This window comes from Coregonus lavaretus, assembly GCF_964263955.1.
Source record: "Coregonus lavaretus genome assembly, chromosome: 3".
Lineage (NCBI taxonomy): Eukaryota > Metazoa > Chordata > Actinopteri > Salmoniformes > Salmonidae > Coregonus > Coregonus lavaretus.
Window position 1 is genome coordinate 42,937,821 of NC_139990.1, and position 27,098 is coordinate 42,964,918.

A 27,098-nucleotide genomic window follows, 5' to 3' on the forward strand; every position below is an offset into this window, starting at 1 on the left:
TGTGATTATTACGTGACTTTGGGGGCAGGGTGGTTACGTTGTTACGTTGGAACGCCCTCTATTTGGTTTAGGGTAAATATCTGAGCAGAAGAATGGGATGAAGACTGATATGTACTCATGATATGAGTTTATAACAATAACTATAATTTACCAAATGTGTTCGCAAAGGTAAAACAATTTGCAATTCATTCCAAAGAGGACAACGCACTCACAAAATACATGAGAAATGTATGCAATTAGATAGCTAGAAACTGGCTGACAGTTTTTGGCTAGATATTATTCTGCAGAGCTAACGTTGGCAAGTTAGCTTGCTGCTAGCAAGTTAGCTAACTTGCTAGCGTTATCGTCGGACAAGCTAATAGCTAACCCAAATAGTAGTTCGCTTGCCATTTAGTCTGTGAAATACATGGATTTCATTCATATATTCATCTAACTTTCTTTGCCCTTGTCATATCACCATCTTTTAGTTAGCTAACTATACGTTAGTTAGGTAGTTAGCCCTGTTAAAAATGTAACGTAAGCTAGCTAACTTAGCCAGCTTACTTATTGCAAAGTTAACTAGTTACTGTAGCATTAGTTACCATAGTAAATTGACAACTAACGGCCAGCTAGCTAAACGTTTTGTTGCTAATTAATATCCTATCTTTCGATCATTAAATGTTCATATAACGCTTGTTTTATCACTCGACTATTGCCACTTTTAATAACCAACGTGCTAGTTAGCTAACTAACCGCTTGTGTAACTTTAGCTAGCTAGCGATAATCTAGCTAGCTAGTTTACGATAGCCTGCTAGCTAACTACCTCGTTTAGTAAATTAGGCTAGTTAGCTATTTTAGTAAGTTAAGCTAGTTAGCTAGTTAACCACATATTTTCATATTATTCTTTGACGTTTGCTAGTCAACTCAACATACGAGTTGATTAACTAGCTAACTAGCACTGGTATGAATGATTGTGCATGATGTTTTAATCAGTAAAAGGTGTCAGTTGGGTGAGTATATGTGGTGTCATTTTAGCCAGAATAGATTCTGACCCTACACTTGCTTACAGTTGCACTGGGGTCAGACATGCTTCCTGTTTAGATTAAGACACTGCTGAGCTGGCACAAGATATGGCTCGGAAAACGTACCTCAATCCAGGGATGAGAAAGATGAGAAATGCATTGTACTCTGAATTGTCCCATTATTCCAACTGTTACACGAGAAGATTGAACGACTGATAGCTCATAGCCACAGCTACCATTATGGAATTGCTGCTGTGGCTTCTGCTACCTACCATGAGGACGAAAAGGTCACTTTTATGGAAAAACTAGAAGTCATTCAATCTTCTCTGTGTAACAGTTGGTATAATGGGAGAATTCGGAGTACAATGCATTTCTCATCCCTCAATTGAGGTATGTTTTCTGAGCTATATCTTGCACCGGCTCCGCGGTGTCTTAATCAAAACTGGAAGCCTGTCTGACCCCAATGCAGCTGTAAACAAGTGTAGGGTCTGAATCTATTCTGGCTAGTGGCATGTCTGAACAGCTTGTTTGAAAGCCAGTTGGCTTACTAGAGAGGACGTTAGCTAGCTAGCCAGCTATCTGTTTGAAGAACGTTTTTGCTTTATGAATCAACTTGAATACTGCTGACCAATGTGAGCAAACTATCATGCTAGCTAGCTAGTTCAACAAGACAATATTGTTCATTCTGTTACTTAAGCCATATAGCTAGCTAGCTAATCACCTTCCCATAGGGTGCCAATTGAATGGGTATCAGATAGTTAACCTTCGCAGAGGGTATTGTATGTGTGGTTTACATTAAAGAGAAAGATGGATGCTTAACCTGGTCTAACCATTACCTTTTTGTTTTGTTTTCAGCTGCCACAGACAGACAGATCATCAGTCTCCAGACGTTGTGAAGATGAGCAAGAAGGTTCCTTATCGTCCAGGGATCACTTTTGAAGTTGGTGCTAGAATTGAAGCTCAAGACTATCTACAAAAATGGTATGTAACCGTCAAGTTCCTTTATGTAATCGTGTGCATAGTGTAACATAGTAGAGGTTTTATTTTGTTCTTGTATTAATTTGTCTTCTTTCTTATACAACCTTCTAGGTACTCCTCACGCATTGAGGACATTGATTTCGATGAGGGGAAGATGCTTGTCCACTTTGATCGTTGGAGCCATCGCTATGACGAGTGGATCGCCTGGGACAGCACTCGACTGCGGCCTCTTGAAAGGCCAACACTCCGTAAAGAGGGACTGAAGGAAGAGGAGGGGGAGATGACTGTAGGTGTTTTTGTCCAGCCACAGACTATTGCTCAATTAGTCTCTCCACGATTCCTCGCATCCTATTTCCTTGACGCATTCTCAATCGTATTGGAGGAGAAGGTCCAAGGTCCCTCCCCTCAGACCTTCTTCTCCATTTGAGAAGATGTGAGGAATTGAGAAAATATTAATTGGGAGAGTCACAGACTCTCCCACGTACTCTTGCTTGCAATATATGGATGGATTTGATTAAACTCATATGGCATGCCAAGAACTCACAACAGCTTTCTCTGGGTTAGAGACAGTTTGCCTCATGAGGAGTTTTGTTGCAGATGGATGAGTGTGCAGTCAATCGGATGAGTGATAGATGGATAGTAGTAACATAAAGATTCTGAGTGAACTAAATATTTAAAATAATTAACAAATTGTTTATGCCTTATATCTTATAAATATTTCTACCAGGAGAGACTCAGCGAGATGTCAGCATCTCGCCTTGATGAGCTTCCTGGATGTACAGAGAGCACAGAGGACCAAACAGAGTTACCGCAGCCGAGACAAGTATACATACATTCCCAGTGTCCCATTTTTCAGTGATTTGGCTGAATTATTAACTGCTTGGCTCACTCACTGTTTCGGTTCTTCACATAACACAGCTTTGGTCAAAACTGTCAAATCATTTTTGTTGAGGCATAACTGAATCTGACATATAGCTATACCAGAGTTTAGGCATTGCCATACTGCAGCGCTATACTGTGGTCTAAAGGGGCTCATTCTGTGTCATTCAAGCTTTTTGTCTTTGTGTTCCTGTCATATGTTTGTAACATTTATCTTTGAGCTTTTCGTGTTACAGACTTTCCCCTTTGCCTTAAAGGTCCAATGCAGCGACTATTATCTCAATATTAAATCATTTAGTACCATACTGTGATTGTTTTCAATTAAAATGGTCAAAAAGAAACAAAAATAGCTTCTTAGCAAAGAGCCATTTCTCAAGCAAGGATTTTGCTAGGACTGTCTGGGAGTGGTCTGAATGAGGAGGGGAAAACTGAAAACTTGCTGTTGTTGGCAGAGAGGTTTGGAACTCTCTTTCTTATTGGTCTATTAACTAATTTACCACCTGGTGATGTCACCAGGCACTCCAAAACTCCATCCCAACACAACAGGCTGAAATTTCAGGCGGCCTTTTCAAACAGCTCTTACACTAAAAGGGCATTATCATTTCACAGTATTATTCCAACCTCAGTGTGGAAATGTATATAACACACAGGAAATCACGTTTTTTACTGCACTGGGCCTTTAATGAAATGTTCAAGCTACACTTGCAACCTTACAAGAAATTCCTTACATCCTGAATCAGAAAACATTTAATGCTTCTACAGTAATGTGGATACAAGTACAGTATCTATACTGGACAAAAATATAAATGCAACATGCAACAATTTCAAAGATTGTACTGAGTTACAGTTCATAGAAAAAAATCTGTCAATTGAAGTAAATTCATTAGGCCCTAATCTATGGATTTCACGACTGGGCAGGGGAGCAGCCATGGGTGGGCCTGTAAGGTCATAGGCCCACCCACTTGGGAGCCAGGCACAGCCAATCAGAATGAGTTTTTCCCACAAAAGGGCTTTATTACAGACAGAAATAGTCCTCACCAAACTTTTGTCTCTCATGGCACGTGTTGTGAAATACATATTTAGAGTAATGGAGGTTTGTGTTTGGCTTGTTTTACAGGAATTGAGAGATGGTGAAGAGGTGCTTGCTCGATGGACAGATTGTCGCTACTATCCTGCAAAGATTGAATCTGTAAACAAAGAGGGTATTTATCACTTTTACTATTTCTAAGACAGGAGCAGGACATATACCAGTACACACAACACATTGACTTGCAATTGTGTTCCCCAACCTAAGTGTCTTTGTTAAATTCTAGGTACCTACACGGTGCAGTTTTATGATGGAGTTATTCGCTGTGTGAAAAGAATTCATATCAAATCCATGCCCGATGATGCAAAAGGACAGGTGAGCTGGTCACATGATCATACAATCAATTCTGGAATCAGCATGAGCATGGCATTCCTCCAATAGAAGAAAGGAACATGTAGCTTAGTAAGAATCTGACATTATAGCTAAGAATCTGGCATTATAGCTAAGAATCTGGCACTATAGCTAAGAATCTGGCATTATAGCTAAGAATCTGCCACTATAGCTAAGAATATGCCACTATAGCTAAGAATCTGGCATTATAGCTAAGAATCTGGCATTATAGCTAAGAATTGGCATTACACTGTGTGCACAATTATTAGGCAAGTTGAATGTTTGAGGATTAATTTTATTATTGAACAACTACAGTGCTCTCGGTCAATCCAAAATGTTAATAAACCTGAATATTTAAGAAAGTAAAAGTGAGGTTTTGGCTTTCTTTGGAGAATATCTATGTGTGCATAATTATTGGGCAACTATTAGTGTGCAGAATTATTATGCAACTAAATGAAAAACTAAAAGTTCCCCATCTCACTTGTTTATTTTCATCTGTTAAAGTGAGAATAATAAACAAACAACTCAACATTTACAAAAAACTTTTCTGACATTTCAACAACAACAAAAAATCAGTGACCAATATAGCCACCCTTCTTTTCAATAACAGTCATAAGCCTTCCATCCATGGAGTCTGTCAGTTTCTTGATCTGTTGACTATCAACTTTTTGTGCAGCAGCAATCACAGCCTCCCAGACACTGGTCAGAGAAGTGTACTGTTTTCCTTCACCGTAAATCGACCGTTTAAGAAGGGACCACAAGTTCTCAATAGGGTTTAGGTCAGGTGAGGAAGGGGGCCATGTCATTATTCTTTAATCTTTAAGGCCTTTACTGGCTAGCCACGCAGTGGAGTACTTCGATGCATGCGATGGAGCATTGTCCTGCATAGAAATCATGGTCTTCTTGAAAGATGCAGACTTTTTCCTGTACCACTGCTTGAAGAAAGTGTCTTCTAAAAACTGGCAGTAGGTTTGGGAGTTGAGTTTGAGTCCATCTTAAACCCGAAAAGCTCCAACTAGCTCATCTTTAATAATACAAGCCCATACCAGTACCCCACCTCCATCTTGCTGGCGTCTGAGTCGAAGTGGAGCTCCGTGCCCGTTACTGATCCAGCCACAGGCCCATCCATCTGGTCCGTCAAGAGTCACTCTCATCTCATCAGTCCATAAAACCTTTGAAAAATCGGTCTTCAGATATTTCTTGGCCCAGTCTTGACGTTTCAACTTATGTGTCTTGTTCAGTGGTGGTCGGGTTTCAGCCTTCCTTACCTTGGCCCTGTCTCTGAGCATGGAACATCTTGTACTTCTGGGCACTCCAGGTAGGTTGCAGTTCTGGAATATGACAGCACTGGAGGATAATGGGTTCCTGGTAGCTTCACGTTTGACTCTTCTCAAATCTTTGGCAGTTAATTTGCGTATTTTTTTCTCAACACGGTTCTTGCGACCCTGTTGACTATTTGCAACAAAAAGTTTGATGGTTCTGTGATCACGCCCCAATAGCTTAGCAATTTCAAGAGTGCTGCATCCCTCAGAGTCAGTTAAATCTATTTTTTGGCCCATTTTGCCTGAGGAAAAGAAGCTGCCTAATAATTATACACACCTTGAGATAGGGTGTTGATCTCCTTAGGCCACACCCTCCCTCATTACACAAATACACATCACCTGATATGTTTAAATCCAATAAGCATTCCAGTTTATGCAGCTTGGAGTTGGGAAATATGCATAATAATGATGATATGGTCAAAATACTGACTTGCCTAATAATTGTGCACACAGTGTATAGCTAAGAATTGGCATTTATAGATATACTGATTAATAGAAGGCAAGTAAAAATTCCTAAAAGTCTATTGTAGGTTGTAGACAGTGTAGGATACCATAATTTTCTATTTCACTTCTCCCTCTTTTTCAGAAGGTAAAGGGCAACAGGGAATTGCTGGATTTAATGCGAAGGCTGATTCCCACAGTCCTGGCAGGATAGACTTGCTGGCATCTCCCTTGTTCCAACCAGCAGACACTCTCAAGGAGACCACAGTCTAATCTTACTTACTACTTAATTAAGATTTCATTTATTTGACTTAGAATGTTTTACTTTAGTGTGCAGCACACTTGGAAAGTAGTAGCTAATAGTTAAAACAGATGTCCGTACAGGCTAAATATAGTGATTCTTTACTATTGAGGCTTACTGTTTTCTCACCGACCAAGGTCGTGACCTAGTCTTACATCTAGAGAATCTCTTTAGTCAGGGTTAAGCAGGTTCCTTCTCCACACACTAAGTCCAAGTCCCAAATGGTAGTAGGGTACCATTTGGGACGGAACCTAATTAACTTACAGCAGCAGCCTATAGAATAGATGCATTTATCAGACGTTTGATCTAACCAGGAGTCTCTAATACTACTAATAATAACAAAATATGAACACATTGGATTTAAAGTGCCTTTCAAACAACAACAAGGACAATGTACAACAAAACTAAATAGAAAAAAAGCTATGGATAAAACAACTCTCTCCTCCAACAGGACTGGATAGCCCTGGTGAAAGCTGCCTCAGCTGCAGCCAAGGGCAAAGGAAGCAGTACGCCTCGTACCAGTGCCAACAGCAACAAGGACAGGGACGACCTTCACGGAGGGAAGTCTGACGATGAGGATGGTGAAGAAGAGATGGATGAAGAGCTGCAGGATCAGTCCGACTCTGACAAACTGGGTAACTTGAGTCCTCTCCTTATGGTCCCTGGTCAAAAGTAGTGCACTATATAGGGAACTATATTGGGACACAGCCTTAAAAATGAATTGTCATTTCTCAGTGCCTGTTGTCATGCAGCTAGTATGTTAGTATCATACAGCAGTGGTATCATTTAGATGTTACTGTTGTCATGTTGCTAGTATGTTAGTATCATACAGCAGTGATATGGAGTAGTGGTATCATTTAGATGTTACTGTTGTCATGTTGCTAGTATGTTAGTATCATACAGCAGTGATATGGAGTAGTGGTATCATTTAGATGTTACTGTTGTCATGCAGCCAGTATGTTAGTATCATACAGCAGTGATATGAAGTAGTGGTATCATTTAGATGTTACTGTTGTCATGCAGCCAGTATGTTAGTATCATACAGCAGTGATATGGAGTAGTGGTATCATTTAGATGTTACTGTTGTCATGCAGCCAGTATGTTAGTATCATACAGCAGTGATATGGAGTAGTGGTATCATTTAGATGTTACTGTTTCACCCCAGAGGGTCCAGGCCTGTAAAACCACAGGTCATATTTCACCCCAGGGCCCTCATTCTTAGTTAACCATCACATTTACAATGTGTCTCCCAAATGGTACCCTATTCCCTTTACAGGGCATTACCTTTGACCAGGGGACTGGGTCAAAAGTAGTGCACTATAGAGGATACAGGGTGCCATTTGGGAGACACATTGTGTGTTGGGTTCCAACCGGTTCTATTCCTCTGTCTTCAGGATCCCATGAAGATGATGCTGACTGCAAGAAGGAGCGGACAGAAGTCCAGGTGACGTCCCAACAACAGGTACCAGCTAGTTACTACTGTAGTGTAGATAATATCCCAACAACAGGTACCAGCTAGTCACTACTGTAGTGTAGATAATGTCCCAACAACAGGTACCAGCTAGTCACTACTGTAGTGTAGATAATGTCCCAACAACAGGTACCAGCTAGTCACTCACTGTAGTGTAGATAATGTCCCAACAACAGGTACCAGCTAGTCACTCACTGTAGTGTAGATAATGTCCCAACAACATGTACCAGCTAGTCACTCACTGTAGTGTAGATAATGTCCCAACAACAGGTACCAGCTAGTCACTACTGTAGTGTAGATAATGTCCCAACAACAGGTACCAGCTAGTCACTACTGTAGTGTAGATAATGTCTCAACAACAGGTACCAGCTAGTCACTCACTGTAGTGTAGATAATGTCCCAACAACAGGTACCAGCTAGTCACTCACTGTAGTGTAGATAATGTCCCAACAACAGGTACCAGCTAGTCACTCACTGTAGTGTAGATAATGTCCCAACAACATGTACCAGCTAGTCACTACTGTAGTGTAGATAATGTCCCAACAACAGGTACCAGCTAGTCACTACTGTAGTGTAGATAATGTCCCAACAACAGGTACCAGCTAGTCACTACTGTAGTGTAGATAATGTCCCAACAACAGGTACCAGCTAGTCACTCACTGTAGTGTAGATAATGTCCCAACAACAGGTACCAGCTAGTCACTCACTGTAGTGTAGATAATGTCCCAACAACATGTACCAGCTAGTCACTCACTGTAGTGTAGATAATGTCCCAACAACAGGTACCAGCTAGTCACTACTCTAGTGTAGATAATGTCCCAACAACAGGTACCAGCTAGTCACTACTGTAGTGTAGATAATGTCTCAGCAACAGGTACCAGCTAGTCACTCACTGTAGTGTAGATAATGTCCCAACAACAGGTACCAGCTAGTCACTCACTGTAGTGTAGATAATGTCCCAACAACATGTACCAGCTAGTCACTCACTGTAGTGTAGATAATGTCCCAACAACAGGTACCAGCTAGTCACTACTGTAGTGTAGATAATGTCCCAACAACAGGTACCAGCTAGTCACTACTGTAGTGTAGATAATGTCTCAGCAACAGGTACCAGCTAGTCACTCACTGTAGTGTAGATAATGTCCCAACAACAGGTACCAGCTAGTCACTACTGTAGTGTAGATAATGTCCCAACAACAGGTACCAGCTAGTCACTCACTGTAGTGTAGATAATGTCCCAACAACAGGTACCAGCTAGTCACTACTGTAGTGTAGATAATGTCCCAACAACAGGTACCAGCTAGTCACTACTGTAGTGTAGATAATGTCCCAACAACAGGTACCAGCTAGTCACTACTGTAGTGTAGATAATGTCCCAACAACAGGTACCAGCTAGTCACTACTGTAGTGTAGATAATGTCCCAACAACAGGTACCAGCTAGTCACTCACTGTAGTGTAGATAATGTCCCAACAACAGGTACCAGCTAGTCACTACTGTAGTGTAGATAATGTCCCAACAACAGGTACCAGCTAGTCACTACTGTGGTGTAGATAATGTCCCAACAACAGGTACCAGCTAGTCACTACTGTAGTGTAGATAATGTCCCAACAACAGGTGCCAGCTAGTCACTACTGTAGTGTAGATAATGTCTCAACAACAGGTACCAGCTAGTCACTCACTGTAGTGTAGATAATGTCCCAACAACAGGTACCAGCTAGTCACTCACTGTAGTGTAGATAATGTCCCAACAACAGGTACCAGCTAGTCACTCACTGTAGTGTAGATAATGTCCCAACAACATGTACCAGCTAGTCACTACTGTAGTGTAGATAATGTCCCAACAACAGGTACCAGCTAGTCACTACTGTAGTGTAGATAATGTCCCAACAACAGGTACCAGCTAGTCACTACTGTAGTGTAGATAATGTCCCAACAACAGGTACCAGCTAGTCACTACTGTAGTGTAGATAATGTCCCAACAACAGGTACCAGCTAGTCACTCACTGTAGTGTAGATAATGTCCCAACAACAGGTACCAGCTAGTCACTACTGTGGTGTAGATAATGTCCCAACAACAGGTACCAGCTAGTCACTACTGTAGTGTAGATAATGTCCCAACAACAGGTACCAGCTAGTCACTCACTGTAGTGTAGATAATGTCCCAACAACAGGTACCAGCTAGTCACTACTGTAGTGTAGATAATGTCCCAACAACAGGTACCAGCTAGTCACTCACTGTAGTGTAGATAATGTCCCAACAACAGGTACCAGCTAGTCACTCACTGTAGTGTAGATAATGTCCCAACAACATGTACCAGCTAGTCACTACTGTAGTGTAGATAATGTCCCAACAACAGGTACCAGCTAGTCACTACTGTAGTGTAGATAATGTCCCAACAATAGGTACCAGCTAGTCACTCACCAAATAAGGCTGTCTTCTATATACCACCCCTACATTGTCACAACACAACTGATTGGCTCAAACGCATTAAGAATGAAATAAGTTCCACAAATTAACTTTTAAGGAGGCACACCTGTTAATTGAAATACATTCCAGGTGACTACCTCATGAAGCTGGTTGAGAGAATGCCAGGCGTGTGCAAAGCTGTCATCAAGGCAAAGGGTTGCTGCTTTGAAGAATCTCAAATATACAATATATTTTGATTTGTTTAACACTTTTTTGGTTACTACATGATTCCATATGTGTTATTTTATAGTGTTGATGTCTTCACTATTATTCTACAATATAGAAAATAGTACAAAAAAGAAAAACCCTTGAATGAGTAGGTGTTCTATAACTTTTGACTTGTACTGTATATATATAGATATAAAAACAAAAGAGAAAGAAAAGACAGACTTTGCTCCATAGTATGTTTATTGGTTTTTCTAAGGTTGTCTCCCAAATGGCACCCTATTCCCTATATAGTGGACTGCTTTTGACCTGAGCCCATAACAAAAGTAGTGTACTAAATACAGAATAGGATCCCATTTGGCACTCTACCTAAGAGTCAATTCATGACAGCAATCCCACTGTGTATTCCTCTCTGTGTTCCTCCAGAAGGTGCCAAGAACAGCAGACTGTGATTCCATACAAGGGCAGACCCAGAGAGAGACTGGGTCCTCAATGACAGGCTCTCCAGCCAAGTGTCGGAACAGGCGTCTGAAGCACCACTCTGCGGAGTCCAACAGGTAGCTTTTGACAAGATAGCTGTTGACTTTCAATGCACCTAAAATATCTGTGGTTTATTTATATATATCATAGTGTATTGTAATCGGGTAATAATTTGTATTTAATAATGTCATTGTAAGTTGTACTTGTAATTCAGATTTTTGCTGCTATTTGTACAATCATTTGTCAAATAATGAGGAACCCATTCTCATGGTTAACAGCAACCAGAACCAGAGACCGTCCAGGCCGCCCTGCTCCATCACTACTCTGTCCGCTGGGGAGGACACCATGTCAGCTCCAGAGTCCATGCTGAGTCCCTCCCCCAGACACAGCTGCCCTGACATGGCTACCTCAGGTCGGTCTGCTGAGGGACAGGATCATAGTGGAAAAAGTACTACCACTAACTAACTCAAAGTAGTGAATGCTCTTAGACACAAGTGGTGTTACCAATATTTACTTTATCTATACAGTTTTTGGAAGATTTTTGGGGAAAAAAACAAAACTAATTGCCTCAGAAGACTAGGGCTGTGATCACTGTCAGCACAAAACTATTTTCCATAATGATTCTTACTTGTTCATTTGGTGGTTGTTAAGTGGCATGGCTGTGCTTCCTCTTCAACAGGGCATGGTGAGGCGGTTCCTACAGGCTCCCCCAGGAGCTCAGAACAGATCCAGAGGAGGAGACGCTCCCAGCGCCTGGCCACCGTCAGCCCTGATATAAACTCTGACTCCAGTGTGACCTCTCACCCCACCACCACCCAGTGCCCTGACCCCTCACCCCATGGGAGGGAGCACAACACATCTCACAAAGACCCCTCCTCCACTCCAGAGGGTGAGTGCAGCCTTGAGTGACAGGATTTCTTCCTGGCTACCTACGTGACCTGGGTCATATTAACTAGGAACCAAATGGAAGCAAATGGGCCGAAACAGGGAGGGAACTACCTGAACTTGTCAAATTAGAAACGCTTGTTTTAATTTAAATTAATTTTTCTACAGTGTGCACTAATGAACACGACCCTGACCAAGAAACAAGATGAACAACCAGGAAAGCACATCTATTTATTCACCCCTGAATCTATTCTGTGTGTGATGTTCCTCCTTAGATCAAGTGGCAAACTCTGTGGAGAGGGCAGAGTCATCGACCCTCCACAACTACTGTGTCGGCATACCACCTAAACCTCCAACTACTGCCTCCATCCTCACACCATCTCATTCACCAATCACACACAGAGACCAGCTGACTGACGGGCCATCAGCCAATCATACGGCAGTGGCAGACAAATTCCCACCCTTAGCTGCAGGTAATGCATGACTGGGCAAGTTATTTATTCTCAACGGCTGCATCTAAAAATGGCACCCTATTCCCTACAAAGTGCGCCAAAGTAGTGTACTTTATAGGGGAATAGGGTGCCGTTAGGGACACATTGTACAGTATAATGTACACTACCAGTCCAAAGTTTGGACACCTACTCATTCAAGGGTTTTTCTTTATTTATTACAATTTTTTACATTGCAGAATAATAGTGAAGACATCAAAACTATGAAATAACACATATGGAATCAAGTAGTAAACAAAAAAGGGTTAAACAAATCAGAATATATTTTATATTTGAGATTCTTCAAATAGCCACCCTTTGCCTTGATGACAGCTTTGCACACTCTTGGCATTCTCTCAACCAGCTTCACCTGGAATGCTTTTTCAACAGACTTGAAGGAGTTCACACATATGCTGAGCACTTGTTGGCTGCTTTTCCTTCACTCTACGGTCCGACTCATCCCAAACCATCTCAATTGGGTTGAGGTCGGGGGATTGTGGAGGCCAGGTCATCTGATGCAGCACTCCATCACTCTCCTTCTTGGTAAAATAGCCCTTACACAGTTGGAGGTGTGTTGGGTCATTGTCCTGTTGAAAAACATATGATAGTCCCACTAAGCCGAAGCCAGATGGGATGGCGTATCGCTGTAGAATGCTGTGGTAGCCATGCTGGTTAAGTGTGCCTTGAATTCTAAATAAATCACAGACAGTGTCACCAGCAAAGCACCCCGACACCATAACACCTCCTCCTCCATGCTTCACGGTGGGAACTACATATGCGGAGATCATCCGTTCACCTACACCGCGTCTCACAAAGACACGGCGGTTGGAACCAAAAATCTTCAATTTGGACTCCAGACCAAAGGACAAATTTCCACCGGTCTATTGTCCATTCCTCGTGTTTCTTGGCCTAAGCAAGTCTCTTCTTATTGGTGTCCTTTAGTAGTGGTTTCTTTGCAGCAATTCGACCATGAAGGCCTGATTCACACAGTCCCCTCCGAACAGTTGATGTTGAGATGTGTCTGTTACTTGAACTCTATGAAGCATTTATTGGGGCTGCAATTTCTGAAGCTGGTAACTCTAATGAACTTATCCTCTGCAGCAGAGGTAACTCTGGGTCTTCCATTCCTGTGGTGGTCCTCATGAGAGCCAGTTTCATCATAGCGCTTGATGGTTTTTGCGACTGCACTTGAAGAAACTTCCAAAGTTCTTGAAATGTTCCGTATTGACTGACCTTCATGTCTTGAAGTAATGATTGACTGTTGTTTCTCTTTGCTTATTTGAGCTGTTTTTGCCATAATATGGACTTGGTCTTTTACCAAATAGGGCTATCTTCTGTATACCCCCCCTACCTCGTCACAACACAACTGATTGGCTCAAACGCATTAAGAAGGAAATAAATTCCACAAATTAACTTTTAAGAAGGCACACCTGTTAATTGAAATGCATTCCAAGTGACTACCTCATGAAGCTGGTTGAGAGAATGCCAAGAGTGTGCAAAGCTGTCATCAAGGCAAAGGGTGGCTATTTGAAGAATCTAACATATATTTTGATTTGTTTAACACTTTTTTGGTTACTACATGATTCCATATGTGTTATTTCATAGTTTTGATGTCTTCACTATTATTCTACAATGTAGAAAATAGTAAAAATAAAGAACAAACCCTTGAATGAGTAGGTGTGTCCAAACTTTTGACTGGTACTGTATGTTAGATCATTTCCTAAACCATCTGTGTTATTTGTAGCCCCTGGTAGGAGGACAACCAGGACCCCTAAACTGAACAAGCACACCAGGGAGCCAAGTAGGTTTTCTCCTCAAGCTCATTCCATATTATTGTAGTTTGATCGTATTACGTTTAACCATGACTTTTCGTTTCCTTCACGGGTTACTGCAATTATAATTAATGTTCCAATAAGACGCTGATCTTTACGAAGTCCTCTCTGTCCGATAGAATGAAAGCATACTCAAACGCGCTTCAGCCCAGCTTGAACATAAAGGGTGTCAGGTGCTCGACTGAGGGACTTGATAATCCAGAAAAGCATTCCTTTCCCCTCACTGTGCCTCTCTCCTCTGTGTGTCACCTCTCACTCTTTCAGTCATGAACACCAAGCGGTCTGATGACCCTACGTCTCCCAACGACCTGGACCACTACAAGTGTAAGATCCCCGGGTGCTCCAAGGCCTTCCGCAAAGCCAAGCTGCTGGACTACCACCTCAAGTATTACCACAACGCTGACAAGGACCTCCAGGACTCTGAGCTGACAGGCTCCCCAGACAGGGCTGGTCGTACCCGGGCCACCTCAGCCTCCATGCCCACCACCACCCTGCTGGAGGTCCCTGACAACGCAAAGAGACGCAGGACTGTCTCCACCTCATCGTGTATGGATTTAGATTTCATTCATTTGAAAACACAGTTAGTTGTATGTAACATGAATACACAAATTCACAAAACGGTGTTCCAAATGACACCCTATTCCCTATATAGTGCACTACTTTTGTCCAGAGCCCAACCTTATACTCTGTCTCACCCCCCTCTGTCCCCCAGCTCTGTCCCTTCAGGGCCATATGTTTATACTGTCTCCTCTGTCCCCTCAGGGCCATATGTTTTTATACTGTCTCCTCTGTCCCCTCAGGGACATATGTTTTATACTGTCTCATCTGTCCACTCAGGGCCATATGTTTTATACTGTCTCTTCTGTCCCCTCAGGGCCATATGTTTTATACTGTCTCTTCTGTCCCCTCAGGGCCATATGTTTTATACTGTCTCTTCTGTCCCCTCTGGGCCATAGGTTTATACTGTCTCCTCTGTCCCCTCTGGGCCATATGTTTTATACTTTCTCCTCTGTCCCCCAGCACTGTCCCCTCCGGGCCATATGTTCCAACTGGACTGTACTGGACTGGGGGGCTGTCTGAAACCTCCCAAGTTGAACAGGAAGAAGCGCTCCTCTGCCTCCATGAGCTCTGACAGCACAGAGCTGTCTCTCCCTCCGCCGCCTCAGGAGAAGAGCTTTGAGTCCCTCCACGACAAGATCCTGAAGAAGGTGATCGATAAGGACAAGCACCTGGAGCCAGGTTAGTGGCAGGGCAGTGGGCCTTCCTGAGGGCGTGTAAGGCTACTTCCCAAATGGCACCCTATTCCCTATATAGTGAACTGCTTTTGTTTTCAAGATGTTTTCCAGTTTTATTGTCACATGCACAGGATACAGCAGGTGTAAAACAGCACAGTGAAATGCTTAATTGGCCAGCTCTTTCCCAACAATTAGAAGAAAAACACCTGAAATACAAGAGAAGAAAAATAAACAGTCAAAAGTAGTGCACTATATAAGGAATAGGGTGCCATTTGGGACGTAACTTAAATCAACACAGTTAGCCGCAGAGGACTGTGATCACATTACGTACATGTCTCCTACAGGATTAATGAAGATTGAGAAGAAGGTGAAACTGGAGGAGAAATGCCAGATGATCGGTGAGATTGTGTTCAATTTCTCTTGTTGCGGTCGTACTAAATAAAGTATCTCAATTGTTCCCACAAACGAGTTGATGATTAAATAATGTTCTGCTTTTCAGGAAAAAAGAAGGACAAGGATAAAGAGAGGAGGAAAGAGAAGGATCACTTCAAAATCAAACAGAAGAAGAAGAAGAAGAAGAAGAGGAAATCCAAGCAACACTGTACGTTTAGTTGAGGTGCTGTATCTTAATGCTTCTCCAAGGGCTCCTGCTGTTGTGAATCCAAGCCGCACTGTAAGTTTAGTTGAGGTGCTGTATCTTAATGCTTCTCCAAGGGCTCCTGCTGTTGTGAATCCAAGCAGCACTGTAAGTTTATTTGAGGTGCTGGATCTTAATGCTTCTCCAAGGGCTCCTGCTGTTGTGAATCCAAGCAGCACTGTAAGTTTAGTTCAGGTGCTGTATCTTAATGCTTCTCCAAGGGCTCCTGTTGTTGTGAATCCAAGCCGCACTGTAAGTTTTGTTCAGGTGCTGTATCTTAATGCTTCTCCAAGGGCTCCTGCTGTTGTGAATCCAAGCAGCACTGTAAGTTTAGTTCAGGTGCTGTATCTTAATGCATCTCCAAGGGCTCCTGCTGTTGTGAATCCAAGCCGCACTGTAAGTTTAGTTGAGGTGCTGTATCTTAATGCTTCTCCAAGGGCTCCTGCTGTTGTGAATCCAAGCAGCACTGTAAGTTTAGTTGAGGTGCTGTATCTTAATGCTTCTCCAAGGGCTCCTGCTGTTGTGAATCCAAGCCGCACTGTAAGTTTAGTTGAGGTGCTGTATCTTAATGCTTCTCCAAGGGCTCCTGCTGTTGTGAATCCAAGCAGCACTGTAAGTTTAGTTGAGGTGCTGTATCTTAATGCTTCTCCAAGGGCTCCTGCTGTTGTGAATCCAAGCAGCACTGTAAATTTAGTTCAGGTGCTGTATCTTAATGCTGGTCTTTTTGTTAATCTCCAAGAGGTCCTGCTGGTGTGTGTAGTATGTTGTCATTGAATGACCAGTCCATGTTATAGCTTATTGTAAACATATATCCAAGATAAGATGAGGCAAAAGATAGTACTTTATCAATCCTCAAAGGCAGAATTTGATTGCACCAGTCAACACACACAACACCAGTAAATACATAAGAAAGGATACACAGGCATTAGAAGTAGCACATCAATGCATCATAAAAACGAATTCTGTGTGTTCTCCCCTGCAGGTTATTCGGACTACGATGACATGTCCCTGTCCTTCCTGGAGCGGTCTACGTCGTCTTCTCTCCACCGCTCCTCCACCTCCTCTTTCACTTTCCCCTCCTCCTCCTCCTCCTCCACCTCCAGGCACTACCTGTACCCCCGAGCCATCCTCTCTGTCGACCTCACCGGAGAGAGTGAGTGGGAAACGCCTGACAGGGCAACTTTTATAGATATTTATGTATATACATACATACATTACCAGTCAAAAGTTTGGACACCTACTCATTCAAGGGTTTTTCTTTATTTTTGTACTATTTTCTACATTGTAGAATAATAGTGAAGACATCAAAACTATGAAATAACATATATGGAATCATGTAGTAACCAAAAAAGTGTTAAACAAATCAAAATATATTTTATATTTGAGATTCTTCAAATAGCCACCCTTTGCCTTGATGACAGCTTTGCACACTGCTAGTGTATGTGTATCAACCAAGCACATGTCATCTTTACGTTAATGTGCTGTTCATATTGTTGAACTCACATATAGGCACAATGTCTGAGAGGTCAGATTGTTGTTATTGTTCTTTATTACACAGCATTACTCTGAATCAGACATGTTGACCCTACAGAATGGTTGTTTTCTGAGGAGAGACTTTTGTGTCATATTCTTAGGAAGTGTACACATTGCTGAAGAATATTGTTGTAGAATATTGAAAAAGGAAAGTATCCTATCTGCGCACTTGTGGGTTTTTGAGACGGAATTCATTTTTTCTAGGTTGACATTGTGAGGGAGTATTTACTAGTTATCTAACTATCAGTTTTAGTTTTAAGATTCTGTCAGTTGTTCTGCTAGAACTGAATCATGGGGACCCTCAAGGAGTTCCATAACACAGTCCCACTCTTAACCGTCACCCATAACTTTCCACCTGAAATGAAGAGCTGTGTACATTACATGAATGTACATCATAATGTTGTACATGAAATCAAACAGTAGTCATTTTGCTTCACATCATGTCTATTGAAGTGTTTACATATGAGTTCATGACAGCCTGTGGGATGTTCCCTCACATAGGGAACAGCAGACATCCACTGAAGGTGCTGTGGTTATTGTGATCGTCGTAGATACAGTAGCCTGACAAGAGACTCATTTGGACCATGTCCCCTTTCTCCAACTCTAGAATCGCTGCATTGGATAGATAATGGTTGGCCTTTTCATTCCACTGACCGGACCACATAACAGACTTGCCATTCTTATACAACAGAACAGACAACCCCTTGGAGGTTTTGTTGTCTATGGCAGTGAATCTGATGAAGTAGACCCCTCTCACTGGTGCTGTGAAGATACCTGCCTCAAGAGGTGCTGTGAAGATACCTGCCTCAAGAGGTGCTGTGAAGATACCTGCCTCAAGAGGTGCTGTGAAGAAATCTGTATCAGAGGAGAGGCAGGGAGACATCAGCACTGTTCAAGTCTCAGACACTGGAGCAGCATGTTAGTGATGTTGGACTACAGTACCTTTAGCCGGACCCCTGTGGACGTGTGTCTATACATGTAGATTGGTATGTAAGCGGTACCTGTAACTGAGCAGTAGGCTTGGCCGATGTTGGGGAAGACTTTGCGGTAGACCACTGTGTTAAAAGGTCCTGCTGTATGTCACGAACCGGCTCAAGTTCATAACAAAAGGGAGACACGTGGAGACAAGGAATACTCAAAGTATATATTTATTAACTAAAGTAAACTAAATCAAATAACAATGGTGTGTGTAATCAGTAATCAGTAGTGTAAGTGAGTGTTTGCATGCATAAATGTAATATGGAAAGGTGTTGATAGGTGCCAAAGCAAACAACCAAAAAGCCACAAAAATACCACAACCAAAATCAAAGTATCTGCCTGGAGAGAGTCTCCTCAATGAATGTGGAAGAGGTCCATTTATGCTGGGACACACCTGGCCCAGGTGTTTCCCATGTAGCTGACGACCCTCCCAACTCCGCCCATCGGCATCCTAATAAGGAAACAAGAGCAAAGAGAGAATACGGCAGACAGAGTGGGAGGGTCGTCACATATATTACCTAAACCAGCGTAGAATGCCACCTTTGGTCTCTCTGTGAAGCCAAAAGGTTTTAGAGCAATATTGAGGAATGTTGAGAAAGATACAGGAACTAGTGAGACCATATTACATGGTAACAGATGACATGATACTGAGAGTCTGTTTATTGTGCTGTATCTGCGTTCACTGTCTTCAGGTCTTCCACCGCTGTCTCACCAACAGTCACTCTGGCCCACATGCCAGCTGCTTGGACTGGAATTATAGTAAAAAATGATCAGATATCAACATTTATATAGAAGACCCAATATAAAATAAGTAATTTAGTACAGTAATTTAAAGAATGTGAGCAGTGTGTTTACACTTTTTATTCTCTCTCTCTCGCTCGCTCGCTCCCTCCCTCCCTCCCTCCCTCCCTCCCTCCCTCCCTCCAGACCTGTCAGACATAGACTTCCTAGAGGACTCGACCACAGAGAGCCTGCTGTTTAGTGGAGATGAATACAACCAGGTAGGGTTGTCACAATACTACCATCATTTGTTTATGGCAACAAAGAAAACACGAAGCAGACTAAACTCCATGGCCCTTTAAGAACCTCCTCTATGTAAAAGATAGTGTGCTATAGCTTAGGAAATGTATATATGTGACAACATGACTAAGGGGGTTTGTTTTGAACCCTCCAACCAGGACTTTGACTCTCTGAACATGGAGGACTTCCAGGAGGAGGATGAGGACGGTACCCAGGAGATCGTCCGCTGTATCTGTGAGATGGACGAGGAGAACGGATTCATGATTCAGGTATTGACTGGCTGACTGGCTGGCTGGCTGGCTGGCTGGCTGACTGACTGGTACCTGGCTGACTGGCTGGCTGACTGACTGACTGGCTGGCTGGCTGGCTGGCTGGCTGACTGGTGACTGACTGGCTGACTGACTGGCTGACTGACTGACTGACTGGCTGGCTGGCTGACTGACTGGTGACTGACTGACTAATGACTGACTGACTGGTGACTGACTGGCTGACTGGCTGACTGACTGGCTGGCTGACTGGTGACTGACTAACTACTGACTGACTGGCTGGCTGGCTGACTGACTGACTGACTGGCTGGCTGACTGACTGGCTGGCTGGCTGGCTGGCTGGCTGGCTGACTGGCTGACTGACTGGTGACTGACTGACTGACTGGTGACTGACTGACTGACTGACTGACTGACTGACTGACTGGCTGGCTGGCTGACTGGCTGACTGACTGGCTGGCTGACTGGCTGGTGACTGGCGGGCTGGCTGGCTGGCTGGCTGGCTGGCTGACTGGCTGACTGGCTGACTGACTGGAGCCCTCAGACTATTGTTCTGGCTGAGGTAGGGTTGGAAAATTCCAGTCCCTTGTGGTGTAAATTCAACACCAGGGACACCTATCAATGTTAAATGAATCACTCTTTATTATCAGTTAACTGGAGAGGTTACAACAAACACACGTACAAAGTACAAGTCTGCCACAAGCTCCGCCAGGGCGGTCCCTTCAGTCCTCTTATATACTGCTACTCAAAAAACCTACATAGGCCTGGTTCATAGGGTTGGTTCCTGCAGGTGACTTCCAGAACATATTCTGGGTGTTGGTCTGAGGTGGTGGTCACAGTCACCTGCAGGAACCAGGATGGAGCAGAGAAGATGCATACTGTGTACATTTCAAGGCTATCTCTTCAGACTATAAAATGTTCCCTTATACCCTCTCCCCAAATTCCCAGGTTTTCCAGAAATCCTGTTTAGAAGATTCCTGAAATCAGGGCGGAATAAGTCGGAAATCTGGAATCCTCCGACCGGGATTTCTGTAAAAACTGGGAATTTGGGGAGAGCAGACATAGTAATGGGGCCTAAACATGTCTGTTGTTATCATGTGTTTAAACATGGTTCAGACCTGGGTTCAGATAGGATTTGTTTCCCCCTAAACACACACACTTCAGTCTCTCTCTCTCTCTGTTTCAGTGTGAGGAGTGTATGTGCTGGCAGCACAGTGTGTGCATGGGGCTTCTGGAGGACAGCATCCCAGATCAGTACATATGTTACATCTGCAGAGACCCTCCAGGTAACACACTGTAACTTCATACCCTACACTCCCCTAACTATAGATCTAGGATCAGATTACTCTACTCCCCAACCTAAACCATTAGGGGGATGAAAAATAGTCTCACCCTGTTGTCAGTGGTTAGAGGCAATTTTTAGCCTGGTTCCCGATTCGTGTGTGCTCTTGCCAACTCCATTGCGGTCATTGTCAAGCCAAACATGACAGTGGCGCAGTGGTCTAAGGCACTGCATCTCAGTGCTTGAGACGTCACTACAGACCCCCTGGTTCGATTCCAGGCTGTATCACAACCGGCCGTGATTGGGAGTCCCATAGGGCGGCGCACAATTGGCCCAGCGTCGTCCGGGTTTGGCCGGTGTAGGCCGTCATTGTAAATAAGAATTTGTTCTTAACTGACTTGCCTAGTTAAATAAAGGATTTTTAAAAAAGAGTGACAAGGAGTTGGCGTGATAGCACAAACAGACTGGCACTGAGGTTAGGCAACTTCTACCTACCCTATACAATTTACAAACAAGATATTCATACATTATTATTATCATCAACATGTTGGTTGTCTTCCTGACGTATCCGTTTGTTTTTGTTGTTTAGGTCAAAGGTGGAGTGCCAAATATCTCCATGACAAAGACTGGTTGAACAAGGGTCACATGTATGGCCTGTCCTTCCTCTCTGAGAACTACTCTCAGCAGAACTCTAAGAAGACTGTCTCCACCCATCAGCTGTTAGCAGACGTGTTCAGTGTTAACAACATACTACACGGACTACAGCTCAAGATGGACATACTACAGTAGGTCACCTTTCAACACGAAGGGCAACATTTTCATCACACAAAAGAGTGCAGATCTGTGCAAAGAAAACTGTGAAACCCATTATAATGTTTTTTCTTCTTCAAAGATGTGAGTTTAAAGGGGGCCCCATAGGGCTCTGGTCAAAAGTAGTGCACTATAAAGGAAACAGGGTGCCATTTGAAACGCAGCCATGGTCATTTGGAGTTAAAATGAACCGTTATTTTCTTGTCCACCTATAGGAACAAACACAATCCCAATTTGCACTTCTGGGCTCGGTCGTGGGTGAACTCTGACGAGGACCAGCCCATGGGCGGTCTCCCTGACTGCATTCACTTCACAGATCACCTTGACGACAAATCTCTGGACAACCAGAACTCCTCCAAGCCAGACACGTACATCACCAGCGAACACAGGTACACGTTCAGCTGTCTGTGTAATACGGTGTTTTTAGTAGTGATGGGCACTGATATGCAATCTAACAATATCCATATCGTATTGAATTATTGATATTGGTGCCCGTCACTAGTTTACAGTGTGTTCATAGATGTATGTGATTGATCATTGTCTAGGCTTTGTAATCACTCTTCTCTGCCCTACAGCTACCAGAAACCCCCCAGCCCCGGACAGCTGGAGCACCGGCCCGCTGCAGACCCCAATAGCTCCAACAGCCAGGAGGGAGGAGGGGTGGGGGCGGAGTTGGTGGTGGCTAATGCTAACCCCGCCTCCCACTCCATCCAGTTCAAGGAAGAGGAGGTAAGAAAGGTGTTGATCTTAATTGCCTCTTGTTTATTTATTTTTTAAATTAAATTTTACCTTTATTTAACTAGGCAAGTCAGTTAAGAACAAATTCTTATTTACAATGACGGCCTACACCGGCCAAACCCGGACGACGCTGGGCCAATTGTTTGCTTTTAAGAAGATCACTTTATTCATCAGTTATACACCAGGTCCAACTGGAATGTGACTTCTACTTTATCCCAACCCCTCCGAAAGACACACATACAGGTTGGAGATGTTGGAGCAGGGGGCTGCTTTATCCCAACAACCCCTCATAAATACAATACATATACTACATGGAGAGGTTGGAGCAGGGGGCTGCCACACGGCACCGTGGAGCAGTTGTTTTGGGGTGTTAAGTGCGCAACGGCAGGCCATGGTATCTAGGATTTGATTCAAGTAACCCTCCGGTTGCCAGCTCACTTCCGGACAGATTTTTCCTGTCAGACCCGGGATTCGAACTGACAACCCTCCGGTTGCTGTCTCGCCTCTCTAACTACTAGGCTATCGGCATTCATTTACATTTTTTAACTGTAAAATGTGTTGCGATCAATTTTGATTTAGATTTTGATGGTTGAGTTAATGCTGTGTGTTGTCAACAGAAGATGACTGCCGTGGCTTTGCCTGGCTGCCTGGATGAGAGGGGTTCAGACTCAGTGCTGGATGTGCCTGGCTGCCTGGATGAGAGGGGTTCAGACTCAGTGGAACATGCCAGGAACTGTCTCCAGTGGCAGATGAACCTCCTCACTCACATAGAAGATGTTCAGAACCAGGTGGCAGGCAGAATGGACCTCATAGAGAAGGAGCTTGATGGTAAATGGGGTGGCCTGGGTGGTCTAGAGAAGGAGCTTGGTGGTAAATGGGGTGGTCTAGAGAAGGAGCTTGATGGTACATGGGGTGGCCTGGGTGGTCTAGAGAAGGAGCTTGGTGGTAAATGGGGTGGTCTAGAGAAGGAGCTTGACGGTAAATGGGGTGGTCTGTCCTATCCAATAAATACTGTCCTATCCAATAAACTAATAATACACTGTCCTATCCAATAAACTAATAATACACTGTCCTAGCCAATAAACTAATAATACACTGTCCTATCTATAAACTAATAATACACTGTCGTATCAATTAACTAATAATACACTGTCCTATCCTATAAACTAAGAATACACTGTCCTATCAATAAACTAAGAATACACTGTCCTTGCCTATAAACTAATAATACACTGTCCTAGCCTATAAACTAATAATACACTGTCCTAGCCAATAAACTAATAATACACTGTCCTAGCCAATAAACTAATAATACACTGTCCTAGCCAATAAACGAATAATACACTGTCCTAGCCAATAAACTAATAATACACTGTCCTATCCAATAAACTAATAATACACTGTCCTAGCCAATAAACTAATAATACACTGTCCTATCCGATAAACTAATAATACACTGTCCTATCTATAAACTAATAATACACTGTCCTATCCAATAAACTAATAATACACTGTCCTATCTATAAACTAATAATACACTGTCCTATCCAATAAACTAATAATACACTGTCCTAGCCAATAAACTAATAATACACTGTCCTATCCGATAAACTAATAATACACTGTCCTATCTATAAACTAATAATACACTGTCCTATCCTATAAACTAATAATACACTGTCCTATCCTATAAACTAATAATACACTGTCCTATCCTATAAACTAATAATACACTGTCCTATCTATAAACGAATAATACACTGTCCTAGCCAATAAACTAATAATACACTGTCCTATCCAATAAACTAATAATACACTGTCCTATCTATAAACTAATAATACACTGTCCTATCCAATAAACTAATAATACACTGTCCTAGCCAATAAACTAATAATACACTGTCCTATCCGATAAACTAATAATACACTGTCCTATCTATAAACTAATAATACACTGTCCTATCCTATAAACTAATAATACACTGTCCTATCCTATAAACTAATAATACACTGTCCTATCTATAAACGAATAATACACTGTCCTATCTATAAACGAATAATACACTGTCCTATCTATAAACTAATAATACCAATGGAGTGGGAGGGAATGACTCTGTTGTAAATGAAGAAGGAACTAACTCGTTCTTACCTTATTAGATCCTAACCGTCTCTCTCTCTCTACGTCCCTCAGTGTTGGAGAGCTGGCTGGATTTCACTGGGGAGTTGGAGCCTCCGGACCCCCTGGCCAGACTGCCTCAGCTTAAACACCGCATCAAGCAGCTCCTCACAGACCTGAGCAAGGTGCAACAGATGAGCACCCTGTGTTCTGTGTGAGTTTGTGTTAGCCAGAGTCTGGCCTGGGTCTGGCCTGAGTCTGGTCTGGCCTGGGTTAGCATGGCAACAGCACTAGGCACCTGGTGGCATCACAGCACTGCACATAGGAGAGTCCTATCCAAACCCAGGGTGTACCCACTACCCGCTGACATAGACAGACAGAACCCCCTCCTCTCTCTGTGGAGCCGAAGCACACCGTCTGCTGTGGGCCATAAACTGTCAAACTGAGCACACCTTCTCCTCCTAGACTGACTGGGGGAGTGATGCTTTAGTTGGCTCAATACAAGGGGAATGAATGAATGTATAGAGATCAACAGGAAAGAGATGAGTCCAGTGGACTCTTGGTATTAGAAAGAAGAGTGTTTTGAGTTGGAGTAACTGAAAAGTCTGAGTTGACGAAATGGGACTTCTGGATTAAAGGTAAAAGTTGAATACAGTGTTAGCCTGTAGGGCCCAGGACGTTTGTCATTTTAACTAAGACTCCCTGTTATGAAGTTACCACAACGTTTTCAAAAGAGGAATTGTTATTTTCATAACCAGAAGTGAGGTTTGAACACATACTTCAATTAGATTATCAAAATGCAATGAGATCACCTCATCATGGTCTCTTCCCAAATAGAACCCTATTCCCTTTATAGTGCACTACTTTTGACTGTAGTGCACTACAGTATGTAGGGAATATAGGATGCCATTTGGGAAGTATCCCATCACTCTTTTGCCTCAGTAGGAGCAGAGCTGTAGAAGCCTTGCTTGTGCAATATGAGTTAATGCGAAACTAAGTCACCAAGGTGAATGTTAGATGATATTATAGCAAGCTTTAACCTGCCAGAAATCTGTTCTGTTTGTAAGCGTGGTCTGAAACTTGCTTGAGATGTTTTAAAATGTCAAGTTCCTCCTCAAATTCACGCTTTCATTCGATTATTTGATTAAGAAAACAGTGCTAACATCAGTCATTTAGCTACTGCATTCTGAGTTAATTTCTGAATCTAATGCCACATTTTACCATCATTAACTAAATGGTGTTTCATTCTCTAATGTGCCAAGTGTAAAAGTATGACCCACCAAGTTTACAATGTTATCATTCTCACTGATTCAACATGGGAGAAGATCATGGGTATATTTGACTGGTGTATATAATATACCCATCCACAGACATAAGACTGTGTCTTCAGGATATCTCCATGACAACCACAAAATGGCCTTGATGTCATGGGACACCTGTGGCACATTGTCTCTGCGGCTGTCCCAAATGGCACCCTATTCCCTATGTAGTGCACTACTTTTGACTAGAGCTCTATGGACCCTGTTCAAAAGTAGTGCACTATATGGAATAGGGTGCCATTTGGGACGCACCTTCTGTCTGTGGTGTTCTGATGCTTTCAGTACGTCGCCAGTATGGGTCCCACGTCACATTAACACGACAAAGTCTTCTGACTAAGTGGACACGTTTGAGTTGTACCACAGTAAGCTAATTGCCAGCTGTAAATGTGTATAAAAAGCAATGTGTTGATTGCTGTTATTGGTCATTTATGTACAGTTTTTTAATAACTGTAAAAATGAGGAAACATCTATAGAAGGCATAAGAGGACAAAATATACTTGAAGAAAAATGCCTATGTTTATTTAGTATTTCTATTAACCTGTATAAAAAGTGTTTTAGAACCAGCCGGTAGGGTATAAAACAAGGTAAATTTTTATTGACATATACCAGCTGTACATTAAGAGTTTATTTAAGACCTGTTCTTTATGTGATTTACTACATCTACAACGCCATTAAAAAAGATATTCTGGATATTTTATATCTCGTCTTACCATTATTATTTGAAATGATATATAATATATATATATTACCAACTTGGTGTGTGTTATACTCTTACACATTGTTGTTAAATTGTGTTGTGTGTTGCTGGACTTCTCCATGTTTTATGTCATTTGACCTCAGAAACCTGTCATCCGTTGGGTCTTGAAAGAGCATCGTCCTGAAGGTACAAGTCATGTTCACCTGGATCCTATTTATTAGTGTAAACCGTATAAAAAATGTGCAACATAAACAAGAGTTTCTTATTGGACAAATTCAGATAGTCTCTCCCCGTTTTGGTCCGTTTGGTTTCTAGGGAATACATCACAGGTCAAGTCTTGC

General features: G+C 42.6%; 1 protein-coding gene across 3 annotated transcripts; it reads left to right on the plus strand.

Annotated features, from left to right (window-relative positions):
* The first annotated feature begins 64 nt into the window (after positions 1-64).
* LOC311126990 (PHD finger protein 20-like protein 1) lies at positions 65-26,757 on the plus strand. Of its 3 annotated transcripts, none has more exons than XM_084158720.1 (26): positions 65-168; positions 1,857-1,982; positions 2,091-2,265; positions 2,707-2,802; positions 3,976-4,060; positions 4,172-4,260; positions 6,791-6,974; positions 7,734-7,801; positions 10,871-11,001; positions 11,203-11,372; positions 11,604-11,813; positions 12,085-12,282; positions 14,042-14,098; positions 14,394-14,675; positions 15,150-15,368; positions 15,709-15,762; positions 15,864-15,965; positions 16,984-17,154; positions 19,440-19,513; positions 19,691-19,801; positions 20,982-21,081; positions 21,667-21,862; positions 22,103-22,276; positions 22,463-22,616; positions 23,243-23,453; positions 24,817-26,757. In XM_084158720.1, exons 1-26 carry the CDS (start codon positions 155-157, stop codon positions 24,957-24,959), a joined length of 3,594 nt encoding a protein of 1,197 aa, XP_084014846.1. In that variant the 5' UTR covers positions 65-154; the 3' UTR covers positions 24,960-26,757. The 3 variants fall into 3 exon arrangements, with proteins under 3 accessions (XP_084014846.1, XP_084014847.1, XP_084014848.1); XM_084158721.1 differs by having other exon boundaries at positions 11,203-11,336; positions 22,463-22,625; XM_084158722.1 differs by lacking the exon at positions 2,707-2,802 and having other exon boundaries at positions 70-168; positions 11,203-11,336; positions 22,463-22,625.
* Positions 26,758-27,098: the final 341 nt, after the last annotated feature.